Here is a 17,850-nt window from a genome sequence, read left to right as displayed (position 1 = left end):
GCACTGCCTAATCTGGGTCTTTTGCACACTCATAGACATGCTAGAATTAGTTTCTCAATATCCACAAAATACCTTGCTGGGATTTTTGAGATTGGGTCAAATCTGTAGATCAAGTTGGGAATAACTGCAACTTGGCAATGTTGAGTCTTCCTATCTGTGAACATGGTATACCTGTGTCTCTGCATTTATTTAATTGTTAGTTGATTTTTTCCAGAATCTTGTAGTTTCTTCTTATGGGTCTTATTGTATAGTTTAAAAATCATATCTATGTATCTTATTAGTTTGTGTTAATGTAAACATTATTATATTCTTAATTTCAAATTCCAATTGCTCATTACTGGTAGCATACTTACTTTTAACAAATTATAAGCATATCAGAGGATAGGGCAAGATACATTCTCTCTTGCATATCCATTTTTTTGTTAAATACAAATGTTTTCTGGCAGACTACAAAGACCATGTGTCAAAGCTATAATTTAGTCTTGCTCAAAAGGAAAATAATTGAATATATTCTGGAGATTTACTTTTGGAAGACACAATTTATAGGAGAAGAGAATGGTCAGATGATCATTGTTAAATTATGTACCCTTGTCCAATGAATTTATTATCTCAACTGGCACATGTTTGTGAGAGCAAGGGCACAGTGTTAATGATTACACACAGATGAACAGGCAACTGTCCTCTGTACCCAGGGTTGTGTGATCCCTAACTAGGCTCTTGATTGGCAGTCAATGTGGGGCATGTTTTCCCAGAACAAGTCTTTATCCCATTACAGTTGATCAGAACTTGCATAAGCATTGCATGAGGTCTATGACGTTCCTTCCACAGTGTGAATCACATCACACAAAAATGGTGTCCTAGGCTGGGCTTGGGACGGGTTTTCTTTTCCATTGCTTTTTGGTTCTTATGGAGTTAGTCCTTTCCCTCCCTGGTTAATGAGTGTCCCTTCCTGTCCTCTCTTCCCTCCGTGTCTCTCTGCCTTCTCCCAGATTTCAGGATCTTGAGGAGCCCGTGGTAGTAATAGGAATGGTAGCAGAGGATTCAGGTAGACAGACCACCATATAACTAACACATATGGTTCTAAATACTTCACATACACTGAATAGATTAACTCCTAGTGGAGCCCATTTGGAGTAGATACTGCAGAAAATCTATTTGACTTAAAGAAACCAAGACAGAGATGTTAAGTATCTTGTCTAATGTCACAGGGCTAAGTGGTGGCTTTGAACACAAATTGCCTGTTTTTAACCACTCTTAGAGAGGAATGTCTGTCGAACAAACCTTTCTCTTCTTCACGTGGAACACTTCTTACCTGGACAAGGTAAGTAAGAAAGATGGAAAATCATTGGTATGGTTTAAAAAATGCATCATTCCGCTTGTGTTGCTAAAAAAAATACCACGGCTGGGTGGCTTGAACAACAGAAATTTAATTCCCATAATTCTAGAGACGGGAAGGCCAAGATCCAGGCCCAGGTGATCTGGTCCTTGGTGGGGACTGCCTGCTCACTGGTGGCTCGTCTTCTTTGTGCTGTGAAAGGAGCGGGGGACCTCTGGTGTCTCCTCCTCTTCTTCAAGGGCACTGATCCCCTGGTGAGGGCTCCACCCTCATCTAAATCTAATCTGATCCTAATAGCCCACCCCCTAAGAAAGACCCCCCTCACTGGGGATGAGGGCTTCCACACAGGGATGTGGGGAACACAGATGTTCAGTCCATAACACGTTCACATATAATATTGTGAAAGAACATACAGGAACCCGTTAACGGTGGTTATGTCTGTGTGTCTGTGTGTCAGGACAAGAGTTGTATATTTGCCTATTTGTATTTTGTTTTCAAAAGAAATTCTCCTTTCACATAAGGGAATACCGTTGAATGATGGCTTCCAGATGGGCTTCTCTTTCAGTGTTTTTTTTTTTTTTTTTTTTTTTTTTACTGAGGGATAAAACATTCTCTTTGAATTCTAGGGCAAAGAATTTACAACACCCGGCATCCTTTAAAGTAGGTGAAGTGACACTCTGGTATTTAAGTCCACAAGAAGAGTCAGCTCTGGCCTTTGTGAGAATTGCCAACCAACAGAGATGAGCCGTGCAGACCAGGCAGGGGAGGTCTCCCTTGCAGCACGGAGCATAATTATCGAATGCCCACGCCATCCATCATCTCAAGTTCATTCCCGGTCGAAGCATAGATCATCCCCTCTCCTATTAAAGAACAAGCACAGGAGGCCATCGGGTCTCAGCGAGTCAGGGCAGCACAGATCCGACTGGAACACTGTGCACACATATTCCTACCTCCCATTTTCTCTGCTTTTTCTGAATTTCGCTTTTTGTTGTGGTTAATGCAGGATCGATCATGGATGCTTTAATGCTCTTTTATGAATTCAATAAACTGAAAGGAAAGATGCCGTAGCGTTAGGGAAGCTGTGTGAGGAGTCCACATGGAGATAGAGGAAAAGAAGAGCAGCCAGGATGTCTTCATGGAGACTAGGATCCCGGTGGCTTTAGTCACGGACCAACGCCCCCAAGGGTGGCTCCCCCTGTGGCATGTGCAGTGTTGTCACAGGGATCACAGATTTCCCTAGATCCAGAGCACAAAAAGGGAAAGTCTATTGTATTGATGGTTGAGCCTGTTGATGTCAGAATATCCATTTAAATCACTGGAAAATAAAAAAGTCGAGCTCAGCTCTGTGGACGAGACTCCATCAAACCAGCTTCCGGGTCTTAACCTTCTGTATCCCGAGTTGAGGAATTCTGTGGAAGACCTCGGATCCCACGCCTACTGGATGGAATCCAAGGCCATTTCCCCAGGAGGATAGACTCTGCTTTAGAGGACTCTGTTAATGCCTTAGTTGCAACTGCATTTCTCGCTGGCTAGAAACCGGGAAGAAGGAGGGAGTCAAAATACTGCACTTCTCAATCGGCCGCCTTGGATCTGCACTGACTCAGAATTCCATCCAGCACCGGAGGACAGGAGCTCGCATGTCCCCCCTTTCCTGAAGTGGGGTCTTCATGCAAAGTAGACGGGATCGGGAAATAACAGTCGGTTTCCTTGACAGGGACTGCGGCCCAGGCCGTCCACCTGGCCTCTTGGTTCAGGGGGCTTTGGTCTCTTCTCAGCTCAGATGTCTGCACCCTCCCTGGACGCAGCCCCTTGGTTCTGCGAGACTCCCCAGTTCACCTGTCTCCCCAGATCTCCAGGCTGGGGAGGGAAGGCCAGCCGTTAGGTTTCCTACAGAGATCCCCTGTCCTTCAGAGCCAGCCCAGTCCCTCCTCCACGACACGTTCCCTCATCTGGTCGGTGCCCTGACGATTCGTATTTGGAGGCTCATAGCCAGAAAAGTATCATTTATTTATTTATTAATTAACTCCATTTATCCTTAAGAACTCACTATCGAGCACCTACTGTATGCTGTCTAAGAAAGGAGGCCAAATCCTTGCCTCGCGGAGCTTAGGGTGTGACCAGGAAAACCTGGGGAGGTAAATGGGATGAGGAAAATGTACCCCGGGTGGTTGTAGGAAGGAGCCGCGAGCTGTCAGCATGGGAGGAGACAGAGACGGTCAGCGGAAAAGGACGTGATGATGAAGTTTGAGGATTTTATCATGACCCCCGCTCTATCTAGAAGACGGTATGTCATCTGTGAACTTCCCAATGCTGGAAAGAAAGCATTGCTTTTATTGTAAAATACAATACACGTATCAAAGAGCACCCAAGGCCCACGTACGGGTGCAGGAATCACCGCAGCAAACTAACTTTAACACTGGACAGTGGGTTTTTAAAATAGAATTTTTATATAATATAAAACTGAGATGAGAACTCACGACACGAAACTAAGAATTCCTAGCACCCCAAAGCTCCTGCTTGGACTTCTGGATTGGGTAGTTCTCCAGAGAGAGCTAGACTGACACACACACACACACACACACACACACACGGAGTGAGAGTTCATCTTCAGGAATTGGCTGGCGAGTGTGGACTGTGTGGGGCTGGGCTGGAGGCGGAGGCCCAGGGAGGGGCTGAGGCCCCAGCTTGAGTCTAAAGGGGCTGAAGCAGGATTCTTTCTTTCTCCAGGGACCTCAGGCTTTTTCCTTTTGAGGCCTTCAACTGAGTAGTCGAGGCCCACCCACATTATGGAGGGTAATCGGCTTTCCTCAAAAATCTATTAATTTACATGTTGATCACATCTAAAAATGCTTTCACAATACTCCATGTTTGTATAAATATGTCAAAATTGGCTCTAGTGTCATGTATAACTAAAAAGAACAAATAAAGAACATATTCGTTGCAAAAAAGAAGTTGGGATGGCAGATTTTTGTTATGTGTATAATACCACCGACAACTTTTTTTTGTAAAATGGAAAACAATGTGTTCCCATAACACAGAATCAGCGTGGCTGAGTTAGTTCTGAGAGTCTCAGCGTCAGCTGCTTTGGACGTTTTCCTTCATTGACTTCTTCAAGGCGTTGGGGTGACACTGTGAAGTGAGTCTCGCTGGCCGCATTTTTCTCTTGAGAAGCAACCTGAAGGGTGAGCGTCCGAGAAGCGAGTGTAAAGGAGATTTCTCAGGAGACATGGAGGGAGCGAGGCTGGATCAAGACTTGTTCAACTGCTCTGTTTACTTTTATTACTGTTGGCTCCTAGGCACACCGAGTTGGGTTTATCATAATCTCCGATTCATGATGTTTAACACTGGACAGTGCATTTTTAAAATATAATTTTTATATAATATAAAAATTTAAAAATATTATATAAAATTTATATAAATTATTTTTATATAATTGGCTATGCTTTTTTTTAATGTGATGAATACTCCAAACTTTCGACCCCAGACCAACGCCAGGATCTCGACAGCTCTCACATCTGGTGGGAGGAGCTCTGCTGCCATCTCCCTGGTCCCTCCCACCCACCATCCTGGGGCCTTGGGTCCAACATGATCTTGTGTTCCTTTTGCTATCATTTTATTGCATTTGTTTCTCTCTTCTCTCATTTTCACTTTATAATGTACACAAAGTTTTTTGTATCTTTTGAAACCCCTTTTGCCTTGAATGATATTTGTTAAGATTCATCCATCTTATGGTGGATTGCTGGAGACCATCCGTTTTAACTGCTGTGTCATATTCCATAGCTTGACTTTATCATTTTATCTACTCTCCAGTTGATGGGCATTTGGGTGGTCTCCAGAAGTATACATGAGTAAATCTTTCCCTTGTGTATCTTCCCAGGAGTGGAATTTCTGAGTCAAGGGTATGTCAATGTACAATTCTAGTGGATCAAGCCAAATTGCTTTTCAAAATGGTTGCACTAAGTTTTATATCTGTGAACAATCTATAAGAAATCCAATAGTTACACATGCTCTCCAACACGTAGTATTGTATGATGTATTCCCGCCCCCGCATCAAATTGTGTAAAGCGGCAACACACTGTCGTCTTGATGTATGTGTTCCTGGACTTCATGAGGCTGAACATATCCATGTGATTAGTGGCTCTGTGTATTTCTTCTTCTGTAAAGTGTGTCTTTAAGGATGAGAAAACTTGGGCTCAAAGAGGTTAGGTCCCTTGTCTGGGGTTCCCCAGCATCATGTGACCATACCGTCAGGTTTGCCTGAATAAGGAACGTTGGTTTCTCCACCCTGCAACAGCCTCCTTAGGGCTTGTGCTGATTTTTTTTTTTTTTTTTTTTTTTTTTGGTACTGGGGATTGAACTCAGGGGCACTCAACCTTTAAGCCCCATCTCCAGCCTTATTTTGCATTTTATTTAGAGACAGGGTCTCACTGAGTTGCTAAGCACCTCGCCATTGCTGAGGCTGGCTTTGAACTCTTGATCCTCCTGCCTCAGCCTCCTGAGCCTCTGGGATTACAGGCGTGTGCCACTGCGCCTGGATTGTGCTGATTTAAAAAAAAAAAAAAAAAAAAGGTGTTTTTTTTTTTTTTTTTGTAATTGTAGAAGGACAGCATGCCTTTATTTTATTTGTTTATTTTTATGTGTGATGCTGAGGATTGAACCCAGTGCCTCACACAAGAGAGGCAAGTGCTCTACCACTGAGACCCAGCCTCAGCCCCAGCCCCTTGTGCTGATTTTTAAAAAATAAAACATTTCAGAAATTATTCACCCAAGTAAGTGCTTCTTTCCAAGCACCCATTTTAGCACTCTCTCTTTATTCCAAAAATGAGATCACCAGACAATTTGTAGTTTACCCCACTGTTGCTGCCATTTAATACCATAATTCTTACAAGAAAAAAAATAGTCTTAAATTTTCTTGCCTTTTGATTTTTTTTTTTTTTTTTTGAGAGCTAAATGATGATCCTAGATTGCTCACTTGGTTTAGGAAACTGGTCCATCCTGAGTGACTCTTGGATGTTTCAAATCACAAACCCACTTGCAGAGATCGAGTATTGACCACCACAAAACATATTGACGGAAAGAGGCCTCGTGGGCCCCTTGGGGGAGAAGGGCCCCGGAGCCCACCTGAACTGGACAATCAGTGTTTTCTGTGTTGGGTTTGGATATGGTATTGATTCTGGAGGAAAAGAGTTGTGAAAGTCAGTTTCTAAGCTGCCATCCCTGGGTCCCTAAGCCCCTGCACTTGCTGCCTCTCAGCAGTGACCCCTTTAAGGAACTTGGCTGGCTGCCCCTCAGCTCTGTACCCACTCGACTGTGGCTCGACGAGGGGACCGTGATTTGCTCTGAGAGCGACAAACAGAGCAGACACTTAAGAACCCCTTGGAGAAAAAATGAGACACCGTGCCCCAGCAGCTCTGGCTCCTCCTGCTCCTCATCTGTCCCTGCTGCTCTGCCTCTGCTCACAGAGGCCACAGGGAGAGGGAGAGGGCAGGAGGAGGCATCCATCGGGCCTTTAACTACTTGCACCCCAGGTGCTCTGTGGGGGCCACCGATTGAAAGCCTCACAGCAGAGCATTTCGGGACTGTAGTTTTATAGGTGCGACATCTACTCCAGAAGCAGGGAGCAGGTACTGGAAATAAAATCCAATTACATTTTAGCTTAACACAGTCACATCAAATAAAAGCTATCCTAGACATGGAAATTGGCCCAGAGCTGGGTATGTTGACTCCCCTCCAGCTGCATGTTTGGAAGTGAAATCCAGCCAGCGTCCTAGAGGAGAGAATTCAGGCCAAGGCCACCTGTGCACCTTGAAGGTTAGCAAAGGCTGAATCTCATGGATCTCTTTGTCTATTATTTATTTATTTATTTATTTTATTGGTTGCTCAAAACATGACAATGATCTTGACATATCATATTTCATATATTTGGTTCAAATGGGTTAGGAATTCTTATTTTTGAATACGTCAGTACAAAACATCTCATCATGGGGCTCATGAAATCCTTTTGCACAAGAAAGGAAGGTCTGGAACCAGCTGTGGCAGCAGTTGAAGAACAACTCAGGGGTCATTGCATGTACCATTCAAGAAGGCTTCCAGGAGTAGAAGTCAATAACAAGAGAGCCTGCAGGTACACAGCAGGTGACCCAAAGGGGCTGCTGGGCAAACAGGGAAGCACACAGAAGAATGGAGAGGGACCGCCGAGTCACACCCACACTGGGTGGGCGGGAAGCGAGGAAGGAGCCCCTGAGGTGGAGAGCACCTTATCATCTCCCCAGGCACACAGAGCACAGGGGTTTTAACCAGGACCCTGTGGGGCTGACTAAGCACCGGGGGTGGGATCAGAGCCTCAGGTGTCTTTGGGCAAGAAACAGAACGACTGAAGTGGAATCAGGAACCAACTGTCCTGGGTTTGCTCCAAAGAGGACATATTTATCATGTTCTGGGAAAAAGCACTGAGGTGTCACCTCTCTTGCTGGACTGCTCTCATTCTTGGGGTGGTGATTGGGACGCAGGGTGATGAAGTGAGGCCCAGGTGCTGACGATCCTTCACGACATCCCGCCACAGAGGCACCATAGGTCAGAGGTGGAGCCCAACCAGGTTCTCTCTGGGCTTTCTAGAAAGGCCCAGGTCAGGGGCTTCTTGTGACCTTCAAAATGCTACAGCTGAGGCCCGTGTTTCGCTAGTGGCTGCGAACTGTCAAAAGTCTGTTGGGGAGAGGGGTGGAGAGGGTGGGGGAAAGGAGGGAAAGGGGCGATTGGTTCAGGAGTCAAGGAGGCTGCAGGGGGTGTCGCTTGCTGGAGACCCAGGACAACTGTTGGTGTGGCATCTGGACAGAGCTGATGTCCCATCTGGAGGCATCCAGGCCTCCCCGTCACTCCGCCTCTCTGCTCTCTTCAGGCCTTGACTCACACTGAGGAGGGCACTCTGCTTGGTTCAGTCCACGGACTCAAACGTCAGCCTCATCCAAAACACCTTCAGAGTTTCATAGACACATCTAGAAGAACGTTTGGGAACCCCGGTCCAGTACAGTCGACCATAAAGTAATGGCTCCTCTCTGATCACCTGTGTCCATTGTTCTCTGTGCTTTGCCTTCTGTGGCGGCAGGTGGGGAACCACGGTGAATTTGGAATAGTCCAGAATCACTCTCTCTCCTGCGTCTCACAGGACTATTTCTGGGCATCAGGCAGGGGCCGCAGAGACTGAAATCCACACTACCCCATAAGGAAATGTGTCTTTTGTGGAGAATCAAATGCAAAAATCAGCCCCCACCCAGAGAGTAGCAAGCAGGTGAATCCTGATGGACAGAATTTGCCTCTGGGAAATGGACCCTGAGCTGCTGACCCAGACGGCTTTCCATGTCAACTGTTACCCACTTGGACTCTTGTTTCTTAACCCAGACTGCACCCTAGGAACCCTGGGGAGCTTCAAAAAACTCATCTGGCTCCCATCCAGGAATTCTGAGTTAGTTAGACTATCTATGGCCTGGGCATTGGGGTTTGCAATAAAATATATGTTCCCTTTTAGCTCATGCACAGATTCTTGTTATATCCACCACGAACAGGATACAGAATGGTTCCAACACCCCAGAGGTGCCGTGCTGCCGAGCCTTTGAGCCTCTGTAGCGTGTTCCCTCCATAAACATGAGGGCCGCTGCCTTCACTGAAAGAGAAGGGACCCAAGAGCATTCTAACAGGAGATTCAGAAAGACAGGCCAATGTGGAAAGAAGAGAAATCATTTTTTAAGGGAAAACAGGTGATGCAAATCATTGAAAATCCACTCCAGATAGAAAATGTCCTAAAATGGGCATGTTCTAAGAGCTTAAAAATAGGGAACAAGACTTTCTTGGCAAAGAGCAGCCTCCAATGACATGTAAGAGCCTTCAATGGCCATCCTCAAGGGTTTGCACACAGGGAGGAAATAAGACACCATTCATTCAGTCCAAATGAGTTAAATTATGATTGCTGCCAGATGTCCCCAGGCAAAAACAGGGTTTCAAGCACGTGAGGAAGGCTGTCTCTTTGTGTAAGATCATTGCTGGACTAGCACTTTGAACAGGGAAATTCTAATGAAGGTGTGGTCAACCTTAGGGACCATTCTCCATGGGGGAATCTCAGCCAGGGTTGAGGATAAAACTGACAGGCCTTCATGACATTCCTCTGTGTCAGAGGATCAGGAAGGTCCCCTGGAGAAATGACAGCCTGGTATCCTCTTAGGAGCCGACTTGGAAGGCAGGATTTTCTTCCTTCCCTTGTGTGTCTTCTTCTCTCCATCTCCCCAGTGAACATTCCCCTCTTGCTGTGGAACCCCTACGGCGTCCCAGGAAGAGCTCTGAGATTCAGACACAGGTGGAGAGTCGTGGGGAGTAAGGCCCTGGAGCCATAAACCCATGCACTGGGGAAGAGACTCAAAGCTGAGTATTTTCTAATGGCAGTAGAAACCTCTCTGGGTAATGCGAGGAGGCCAGGAGTACGAAAATTAAGCTTCATAATTTAATTTTACTGCTTCTTTTGGTTTGGCAGAATCAGCAGGGAATTCAGTGATATTGTAGTTTTGGGTTCACCTAAAAATAGCCAGACTCCAGACCTGAGACTCCAGAAGTCTCCTTCCTGCAGCAGAGACACTAGTCTGTTGATGAGATGAGATGTGAACACGATTCCATTGAAACTTTGGGATGATTATTGTGTTCTCACCAAAAGGCTTCAAAATCATGAGGCTGTTAACCCTGGAAAGGTTTTGATTTCCTGAGACTCTTCATTTGGAGTCAAAGGATTCTTCTGCTATTATTGCTACTCCATTAGAAAACACAATTTTTTTCTCTTTCTGTGTGTCTCTCACTAGACGCACTAAATAGTTCGGGCTGGATGATTTTTTGGGGGGTCCTGGGAATTGAACTCAGGAACACTCAACCACTGCGCCACATCCCCAGCCCTATTTTGTATTTTATTTAGAGACAGGGTCTCACTGAGTTGCTCAGCACCTTGTTGTTGCTGAGGCTGGTTTTGAACTGGCAATTCTCCTGTCTCAGCCTCCAGAGCCTCTGGGATTACAGGCGCTCCCCACTGTGTCGGCCGGGCGGGGTGATTTTGGTTCATTTATCTTTCAGTCCTCATCATGGGCAGGTGGGGAGCCGTGAGTCAGTGATTGGGTTGGGTGGGTCTTTTGTCCTGTTTTCACCAGAACCAATCAGGAGCAGTGTCGGCACGCCTCTTGGTGGCTCAGCCATTGAGAGCGTCAGTGTCAGGCTTGGGCAGAAGCAGATTCAGTCCTGTGGCTGAGCCTTCAGGGTGCTCCTGTCCTCTGAGATCTGTTTGTTTATATCAAAACATGATGTTGCCATCCTATGATGTCCCAGCTTGGAAATGGTTTGAATCTAAGACTAAAAGCCGAGCAGGAAGGAATGGATCTGATGTTCTAAAACAAGCTTTGGAAACAAACAAAAAATAAAACAGGCTTTTGGAGTTTCTTAAAGTAAGCACTTTGGGTGTCTTATGCTGGACTCTTGCATGGACTGTAAGATATTAAATATTTAGCCCCACCTGTGAAATACCGGAAGCCCTGCCCAGCCATTCCCACAACCCAAATCGAATACACCAAACACCTGTCCAACCAATCCACCCACCCACCAACGCAACAAAGCCTGCTCTCACTCATTCCCTGAATGCCTCCCTGGAGAAGTGCTGAGCAGGGGAGAGACTTTCCAGAAGGGAAGACTGATAGAGAAGGACCAAAAGTGATGAAAAGCTCAGGGGCTCTATCTTCTTACAAGGAGGTGAGACATTTCCCCAGATGAATGGGTAAAGAAACCGTGGTACATATACACAATGGAGTTTTACGCAGGCATAGAGAAGAATGGCATTGGCTGGTGGGTGGGTGGGAATAGAGAGTATTGTGCTCAGTGAAATAAGCCAGGCTCAGAGAGTCAAGGGGGCAGGCTTTCCCTCATATGTGGGTGCTACAGCAAAGTTAGGGGGAATAAGGGGGGAGTCAGATATCATAGGATAGGGGGAAGATCAGTGGAGTAGAAGAAGGGGATTGAGAAAAGGGAGGCAAAAGGGGGGAAATGTGGAATGAATTTGACAGAATTACGCTAAGTGCATGAATTCCGACTTTATGTATATTTATAAAGCAACAATTAAAGATAAATAAATAAACACATAAATAAAGGGAAGACCAATAGAAGAAGGGGAGTAGGGGAGGCTGGAGGGGAGGACAAAGGAGGCTACTGGGGATTGAAGTGGAGCAAATTCAATTCCGTGCGTGTTTGATTATGTCAAAATGAACCCCACTGCTATGTAAAACTACAATGCACTAATAAAAAAAAAGAAGTTACAGAGTTTCATGTTCAGCATGAGAACTTAAGCAATACAAGAGTGCAAAGAAGTAAAAAGAAAATATCCATTATTCCCCTGATAAGCACATTTAATTTATAACTATAAAGTGTGTGTGTGTGTGTTTGTGTGTGTGTGTGTCCATGTGTATTGGCATAAATTTTGGAGGGAAAGAGAAGCTGTGAATGGGAACTTTTTGGGTTTGAGATTTGATGAGCGAGGGTGAAGGGGAACATGACTTCTGGACAGAAAAGCAGTAAAATTAATAATGACTTTAATTTTTTTGCAATTAATAATACATTTGGTGACATAAATCTTTGTTAAATTAATTTGATCTTTTAAAATTATGTAATAACAGAGGAGACTGTATCTTCTATAAAGCAAAGTTGAACCTTAGTACTTAACAATAGATACCAATGACATTAGTTAAATTAGAAACAATAGAAATTAATTCAATTAGAAACAGCAAGCTGTGCGTTTTTACTGAGGTTCTTAAAAAAGTAATGTGAAAAAAAATCAAACTTTTTATTTTGAGATCATTGCAAACTCATATGCAGAAAGTAGAGACATCCCAGGGACCTCTTGCCAGTTTCCTCTGACGGTCACTCTTGCAGTGTCACACCAGAAAACTGACATTGATGCATGCACTAATGTGATTCAGGTTGCCCAGGTTTTACTGTACACTTGTGCCTGGGTCTGATTCTTTGTGTCGGCACCTGTCTCCATTACCACAGTCAAGATGAAGGGTCCAGTCACTGTAGGGATCCCTTGTAGCCCTTGTATAGCTGCACCACTAAAGCTCATGGCTGCTGTATTTGTAGAGGTCCTCCAACACTGAATGGTTAAACAAGCATCCAACTATTGATGCTTGCCAGAGCCTGGATGAACCTCTGGGCAATTAGGCTGAGTTTTAAAAAAACACCAATCCCAAAGTTGACATAGCATGTCTTTCCATTTATATGATGTTCTTTTAAAAAGATTTTCTTTATTTCTAAGAAAAAATAATGATTATACATATTTATGGGGCACAATGGGATAGTTTATACAGGAATACACTGTGGTATGTCACGCTCTTGAATGACAAAATGATAGAGGTGGAGACACATTCTGGATTGTTAGAAGTTAGCACTGGAGGAAGGAGTTGAGAAAAGAACAAAATGTAATGGAACTATTCTGAAGTTGTTTTAAAATGAAAATTTATCATACATTATATAAAACATTATATATGTTTTATGTAAAGAGCATCATATTATATATATTCTGTAGTTTTTTTCCATTTTGTATGCATTGGATATCCTTTCGTGACATTGGGGTATTTTATTTAAAAAATTCTTTACACAGCATTCTGGGTTGGAAAATTAACTTGGGGATTCATATCTTCTTGGAACCACTCCAGGACATTTTAGGACTCAGTGCAATCTTTTACTTTTGCATACTGGGAAACGGATGTTATGGAGTTAAGCCAACTTTCCCAAAACCCCCAGAGGGACGGAACAAGACCCTGTATCTGGTCCCTGGGCTCATTCAGGTTGTGAATGAGCCTGACCCAGAGGCATTTTTCATAGGATAAAATTAAGCATGAGATCAGCTCCGAAGCCTTCTGCCAAGGACGCCCTGTTCTTCCTTACCTTGGCTCCTTGTTTGCCTCTGGAGAACCTCAGCCAGAAACTCCTGGAGCCTGTTCTGTGGCAAGCGCCACAGGTGCCTCTTTTCTACCACATATGACTGAGGCCCACAGATGATCGAGAGAAAGTTCACATTCCATCAAGATAACATTTCCCCACAAATAGGCCCAGTTTCCATCTTAAGGATATTAAACCGCACAGTGTGCCTACAGCACAGGGCCTGTGCCAATCTGCACTGTCTGATCCTGGCCTCTGCGATGGCTCCTTGTCAGCTTTCACCCAGCAGTGCAATGGGGGGGGGGGGAAGGTGATGGGGTGGGTCCTTCTTGTCACTTCAGTTGATGGTGACCTACCAGGGCCACAGAGGTAGAGTGACTGTGTGCCCACAGGCGGTGAGCTGTGGCGGGCTCTCGGAGCTCTAGCCCAGCAGTTTCACTTAATTCTTGAGGAACACGAGGCCCAGGTCAGGGACTGCAGCTCAGGTCTCCTGCTCAGTGGAGAATGTGGAACTAGGCTCCAGCCCAGGTTTTGGGCACCGGCCATCTTTTCATGGCATATCTCCGATCTGTTGGGTTCGGAGTGGTCACACTGCTGGCTGAGGGTGTGTCTGCCCTCCTGGAGGCAGAGAGATTGACTGTCTTTCACTCAGGAGCAAAGGCTGACCCAGGGGCCAGCACCCCTCCCGGGCAGGCATCCAGACCAAGTATGGGGAGGTATTCGACCCTCCAGGGGTGAGAGAGGACCTTGCTGAGCCCTCTGTGTCTGAGAGAGGCTCCACTCTGGGTCTAAGGGGTCTGCCTGATTGTTTTTAGAAAATAAAATGCAGGAGTGTTTAGAAGAAGCTGGGGAGAGCCCAAAGGCATTTTGTCAAATATTCATTGCAACTGGAGGTGACAGGAACCTAAATGATAGAGATAGGAAACTAAAATAACATATTCTAAGTTACATTAAGTGCACTCAGCTGATTCATTAGCAAACTGCATTCAGGTCATGAACTAAAATGAAAACAAGATATCAAGCCCTGTTGTTCCAGAGATAGCTTAGCGCAGGGCTATCACACACCAGCTCAGTTGCCTTAATTATTTCTTAAGTTCCTTATCTATAATTAATATTCACTGTCCTTGAGATGATGGGCTCGAAGCTTGGTATGGATAACACTGTGAGCAAGATCCAAAGGAGGGTAAAGGACAGTGGTTAAGTGTTAAGGAGTCTTCATGGACAGGACCTTACTTACTTTAACTGCTCAGGAACATGTCTTTAGAAGTAGCAAAGAATGAACCCTTGGTTGATGAGGTGATTCAAGAGTCCTGTCTGTGAATCACTGACTTAATTTGATTGAAATTATTATCTTCTTTTTCTTCCATCCCTAAAGTGGAAATGCTCATACTTATTACATACTCCCTAAGACTGTTGTTTCATTCAGTTGAGATAACCTAAGAGTAAATGTCTGAAAACAATACAATTCTATGTAAGTGTGACCTATTGCTATTATGGCTGAAGAGGCCCCTTGCAGTCTGTGTGAATAAGTTCAAGAAGGCTAGTGCAGGGTTCATTAGGTGGAAGCGAGGCCATTAGACGGGCTGCATTTCTGTGCTATGTGAAAATAAAATTTGGAGTTTGCTTTCTACTCTGCTCTCTCTCTCTCTGGAATAAGAAAAGGAGGGAAGCGTTAAAAGAGATGAAATATCACAAAATCCCAGAACTCCTTGAATAAAAAAAAGAAAATGGCAAAGTAAGGAAGCTCTCAAGAAAATGCTGTCACCAGACCTTCACCGCGGTGCTAGATTCAGTCGACCAGTGTTTACTGAGCACTGACTGTTAGCCACAAATTCTTTTAATTCTTTGTGATGTTCAGAGCTTTTGGCCTTACAGGAGCTTGCGTTTTAGGTTCCAGATTTGCCACCTTCCATTTCCCTTCTTCGCTGGGATTTGGTACACAGCACCTATTCCAGGGATCAGAGCAAATATCACCCTTTTTCTCACCAGCATAGCAAAAAAATAGTCTGCACTTCCCGTGTTGCAGGAGGCAGATAGTGTTTCTAATTCCAGGAGGGATGTCCCCTGCGGAGCCAACAAAAATAGGTCGATATTTAATCCGTGGAGTACAGTCAAGAATGGCCCAGCCCACAGCCCAACTCCAGGGGTTTTCCAAATGCTTGCAAAGCTCAGCATCTTTGGACAAGTCCCAGGTTCACCGAGCTTTGCTCTCTGAGCCCCAAAGCAGAACAGCCATCCCTATCTCACAAGCTTGTAGGAGGGTCACGCGGCATGTGTGTGCCTCTGTGTGTGCGTGTGTGTGTGTGTGTGTGTGTGGCCACCTGACCCACAGCAGGCCCTGGGGAGAGGCTACCTATCATATCAGTGCCCTCCAAAAACCTGAGGAAGAGGTGCTTTGCATGAGGAGAAGCGGGTTTTAGAAAACAAAGTGGAATAATGGGGGGGCGCACAGGTCTTGGTATCTAGGAGACTGGAAAAAATTCTAATTCTCAGCTTGTGGCCCAATGTCCAGTTTTATACTCACAGTGAAAAGAAGGAAATGAAACCTTGGCTCGAGGGCTTGCAGGTCAAGAACAGCCACCCAGGGTTCCCATAAGAAAGGTTCTTAACACAGGAGCCATGATAGTGCTGGTCTCACAGGGTCATGAAGGTGCTCTGGGTGGTCTAAAAGCGTCATAGTGCCTCAGCTCTCAATGGGACTGTGATCCAGGACCACATCAGCCAGGGGAGAGCCAGGTGAAGGTGTGGATCTCCCCTTCAGCAGAGACAGAGACGCCACCAGCCTTGGGCTTGGAGGAGCTGGAGTCTAGACTCACTTCTTCCAAAAACATTAAAATGGCCACCTCATAGTTTTCTCATCTATGAAATAGGTTAAGCCAGGCATGGTTGTGCCTGCCTATAATCCCTGTGACTCAGGAGACAGAAGCAGGAGAATTGCAAGTTTGAGGGCAGCCTCAGCAACCTAGCAAGACTGTTTCAAAATAAAAAATAAAAAGAGCCGGGGATGCAGTCCAGGGGCGAAGCTCCCCTGGGTTCAATCTTCAGTACCACCACAGAAAGAAAGAAAGAAAGAAGAGAGAGAGAGAGAGAGAGAGAGAGAGAGAGAGAGAGAGAGAGAGAGAGAGAGAAAGAGAGAGAGAAAGAGAGAGAGAAAGAGAGAAAGAAAGAAAGAAAGAAAGAAAGAAAGAAAGAAAGAAAGAAAGAAAGAAAGAAAGAAAGAAAGAAAGTCCAACATTAAGGTGTCGGTTTCCTTTTAAAGAATCTAGGGAATCCAAGTGTGGTGGCTTACACTCATAGATCCAGCAACTTTGGAGACTGAGACAGGAGAAGCTCAAGTTTGAGACCAGCCTCAGCAACTTAGAGTTCATCTCAAAATTATAAAATTAGGGGCTGGGCATGTATCTCATAAATAAAGCACCTCTGGGTTCAATCCTCAGTATCAAAAAGAGAAAAAGAAACTAGGCTATGTATGGGGCAGGCATGGTAAGTGTGAAGACCTCCTGCAGCTGTAATTGTTCCTTGCACACAGCGAATCCCACTTTGCCTGACCCCGGCTTCCCCTTGTGGACTGCAGGGCTGCCATACAGCACTGGGCTCCCTTCCTGCTCTGACACTTGTGTGACCATGATTTCCTTCTCAGACTGCACTGAGCACTTAACACACCTGCCCTTCTTGTGTATGACTCTTCTAACCTTTATCTACCTTAAATAACCTCTTCACAAAGGAGGCCATGGTGGACTGGACCTGAGCCCCGAGTGGCTCCCCTGCACCCACTGACACCATGGGGCACCCTGCCCACGCTCCACATGCTGCCGCACACATAAATGGCATTCCTGCACTGCCTTCCCCAGGGCCACCAGGGGTCAGTTACCTGAGTTCGTGTGGACCAAACAGAAGAAGACAGCAAAAAGAAAGAGAACCCTCATGTTCTATGGTTCCCACGGACCTCCCTGCCCTCTGTGCAGGAAAGCAAGTCTGACGAATGATGGGTGGAATGGAGGGAGAGCAAGGAAAGCGGGGCCTTTATAGGTTTCCGAGAACCCTCATCAGCGTCGAGCATATTGATCTGCTCTACTGAGTAAGGCTGTGGGCAGAAGGTACTGGGTAGTCTTTCTTTTCTGCCTAAAAATAGACAGGCCTTTTGGCATTCCCAGAAGCAGGGCTTGTCCAATAACTCAGTGGATGGAGGTGAAAGAGGAAAGAGTTGCTCAGCAACAAGTGCTGTCTGTGGGCGATAGAGAGGTGCTCTGTAAGTCACCTTCCTGCTTTTCAAACGCTTTCAGTTGGGCAGGGTCCACCACGGTCCAGCATGGAGAGTCCATAACCACACATGCACCCCCAGGTGTCCACAACAGGAACGAGGCTACAGGCCCCAAGTGACATGCAGGAGAATGTTCATCACAGTCAACAGAACTCACCTTGCGAAGCCTCTTAGTACCACATGGAACAAATAACAGCCCACCCAGCTGTGACGAGGGGAAAACGCAACAGCAGCAAGGGTCGACGCACACGGCACAGACGCCCGTCACGGACCTGCTGAGTGGAGACAGAAGCCAGCTATGGCG

The 17,850-nt window shown here is 45.5% G+C and overlaps 1 protein-coding gene across 1 annotated transcript; it reads right to left on the bottom strand.

Annotated features, from left to right (window-relative positions):
• Positions 1-7,990: 7,990 nt before the first annotated feature.
• On the bottom strand, positions 7,991-17,211 carry LOC144250084 (sperm-associated antigen 11A-like). Its single transcript, XM_077792473.1, has 3 exons — positions 17,157-17,211; positions 15,159-15,349; positions 7,991-8,038 (listed from the first exon to the last, which is right to left on the bottom strand). Exons 1-3 carry the CDS (start codon positions 17,209-17,211, stop codon positions 7,991-7,993), a joined length of 294 nt encoding a protein of 97 aa, XP_077648599.1.
• Positions 17,212-17,850: the final 639 nt, after the last annotated feature.

The sequence above is a fragment of the Urocitellus parryii genome, chromosome 14 (genome assembly GCF_045843805.1).
Source record: "Urocitellus parryii isolate mUroPar1 chromosome 14, mUroPar1.hap1, whole genome shotgun sequence".
Classification (NCBI taxonomy): Eukaryota; Metazoa; Chordata; class Mammalia; order Rodentia; family Sciuridae; genus Urocitellus; species Urocitellus parryii.
This window is presented reverse-complemented; position numbering and strand designations above follow the sequence as displayed.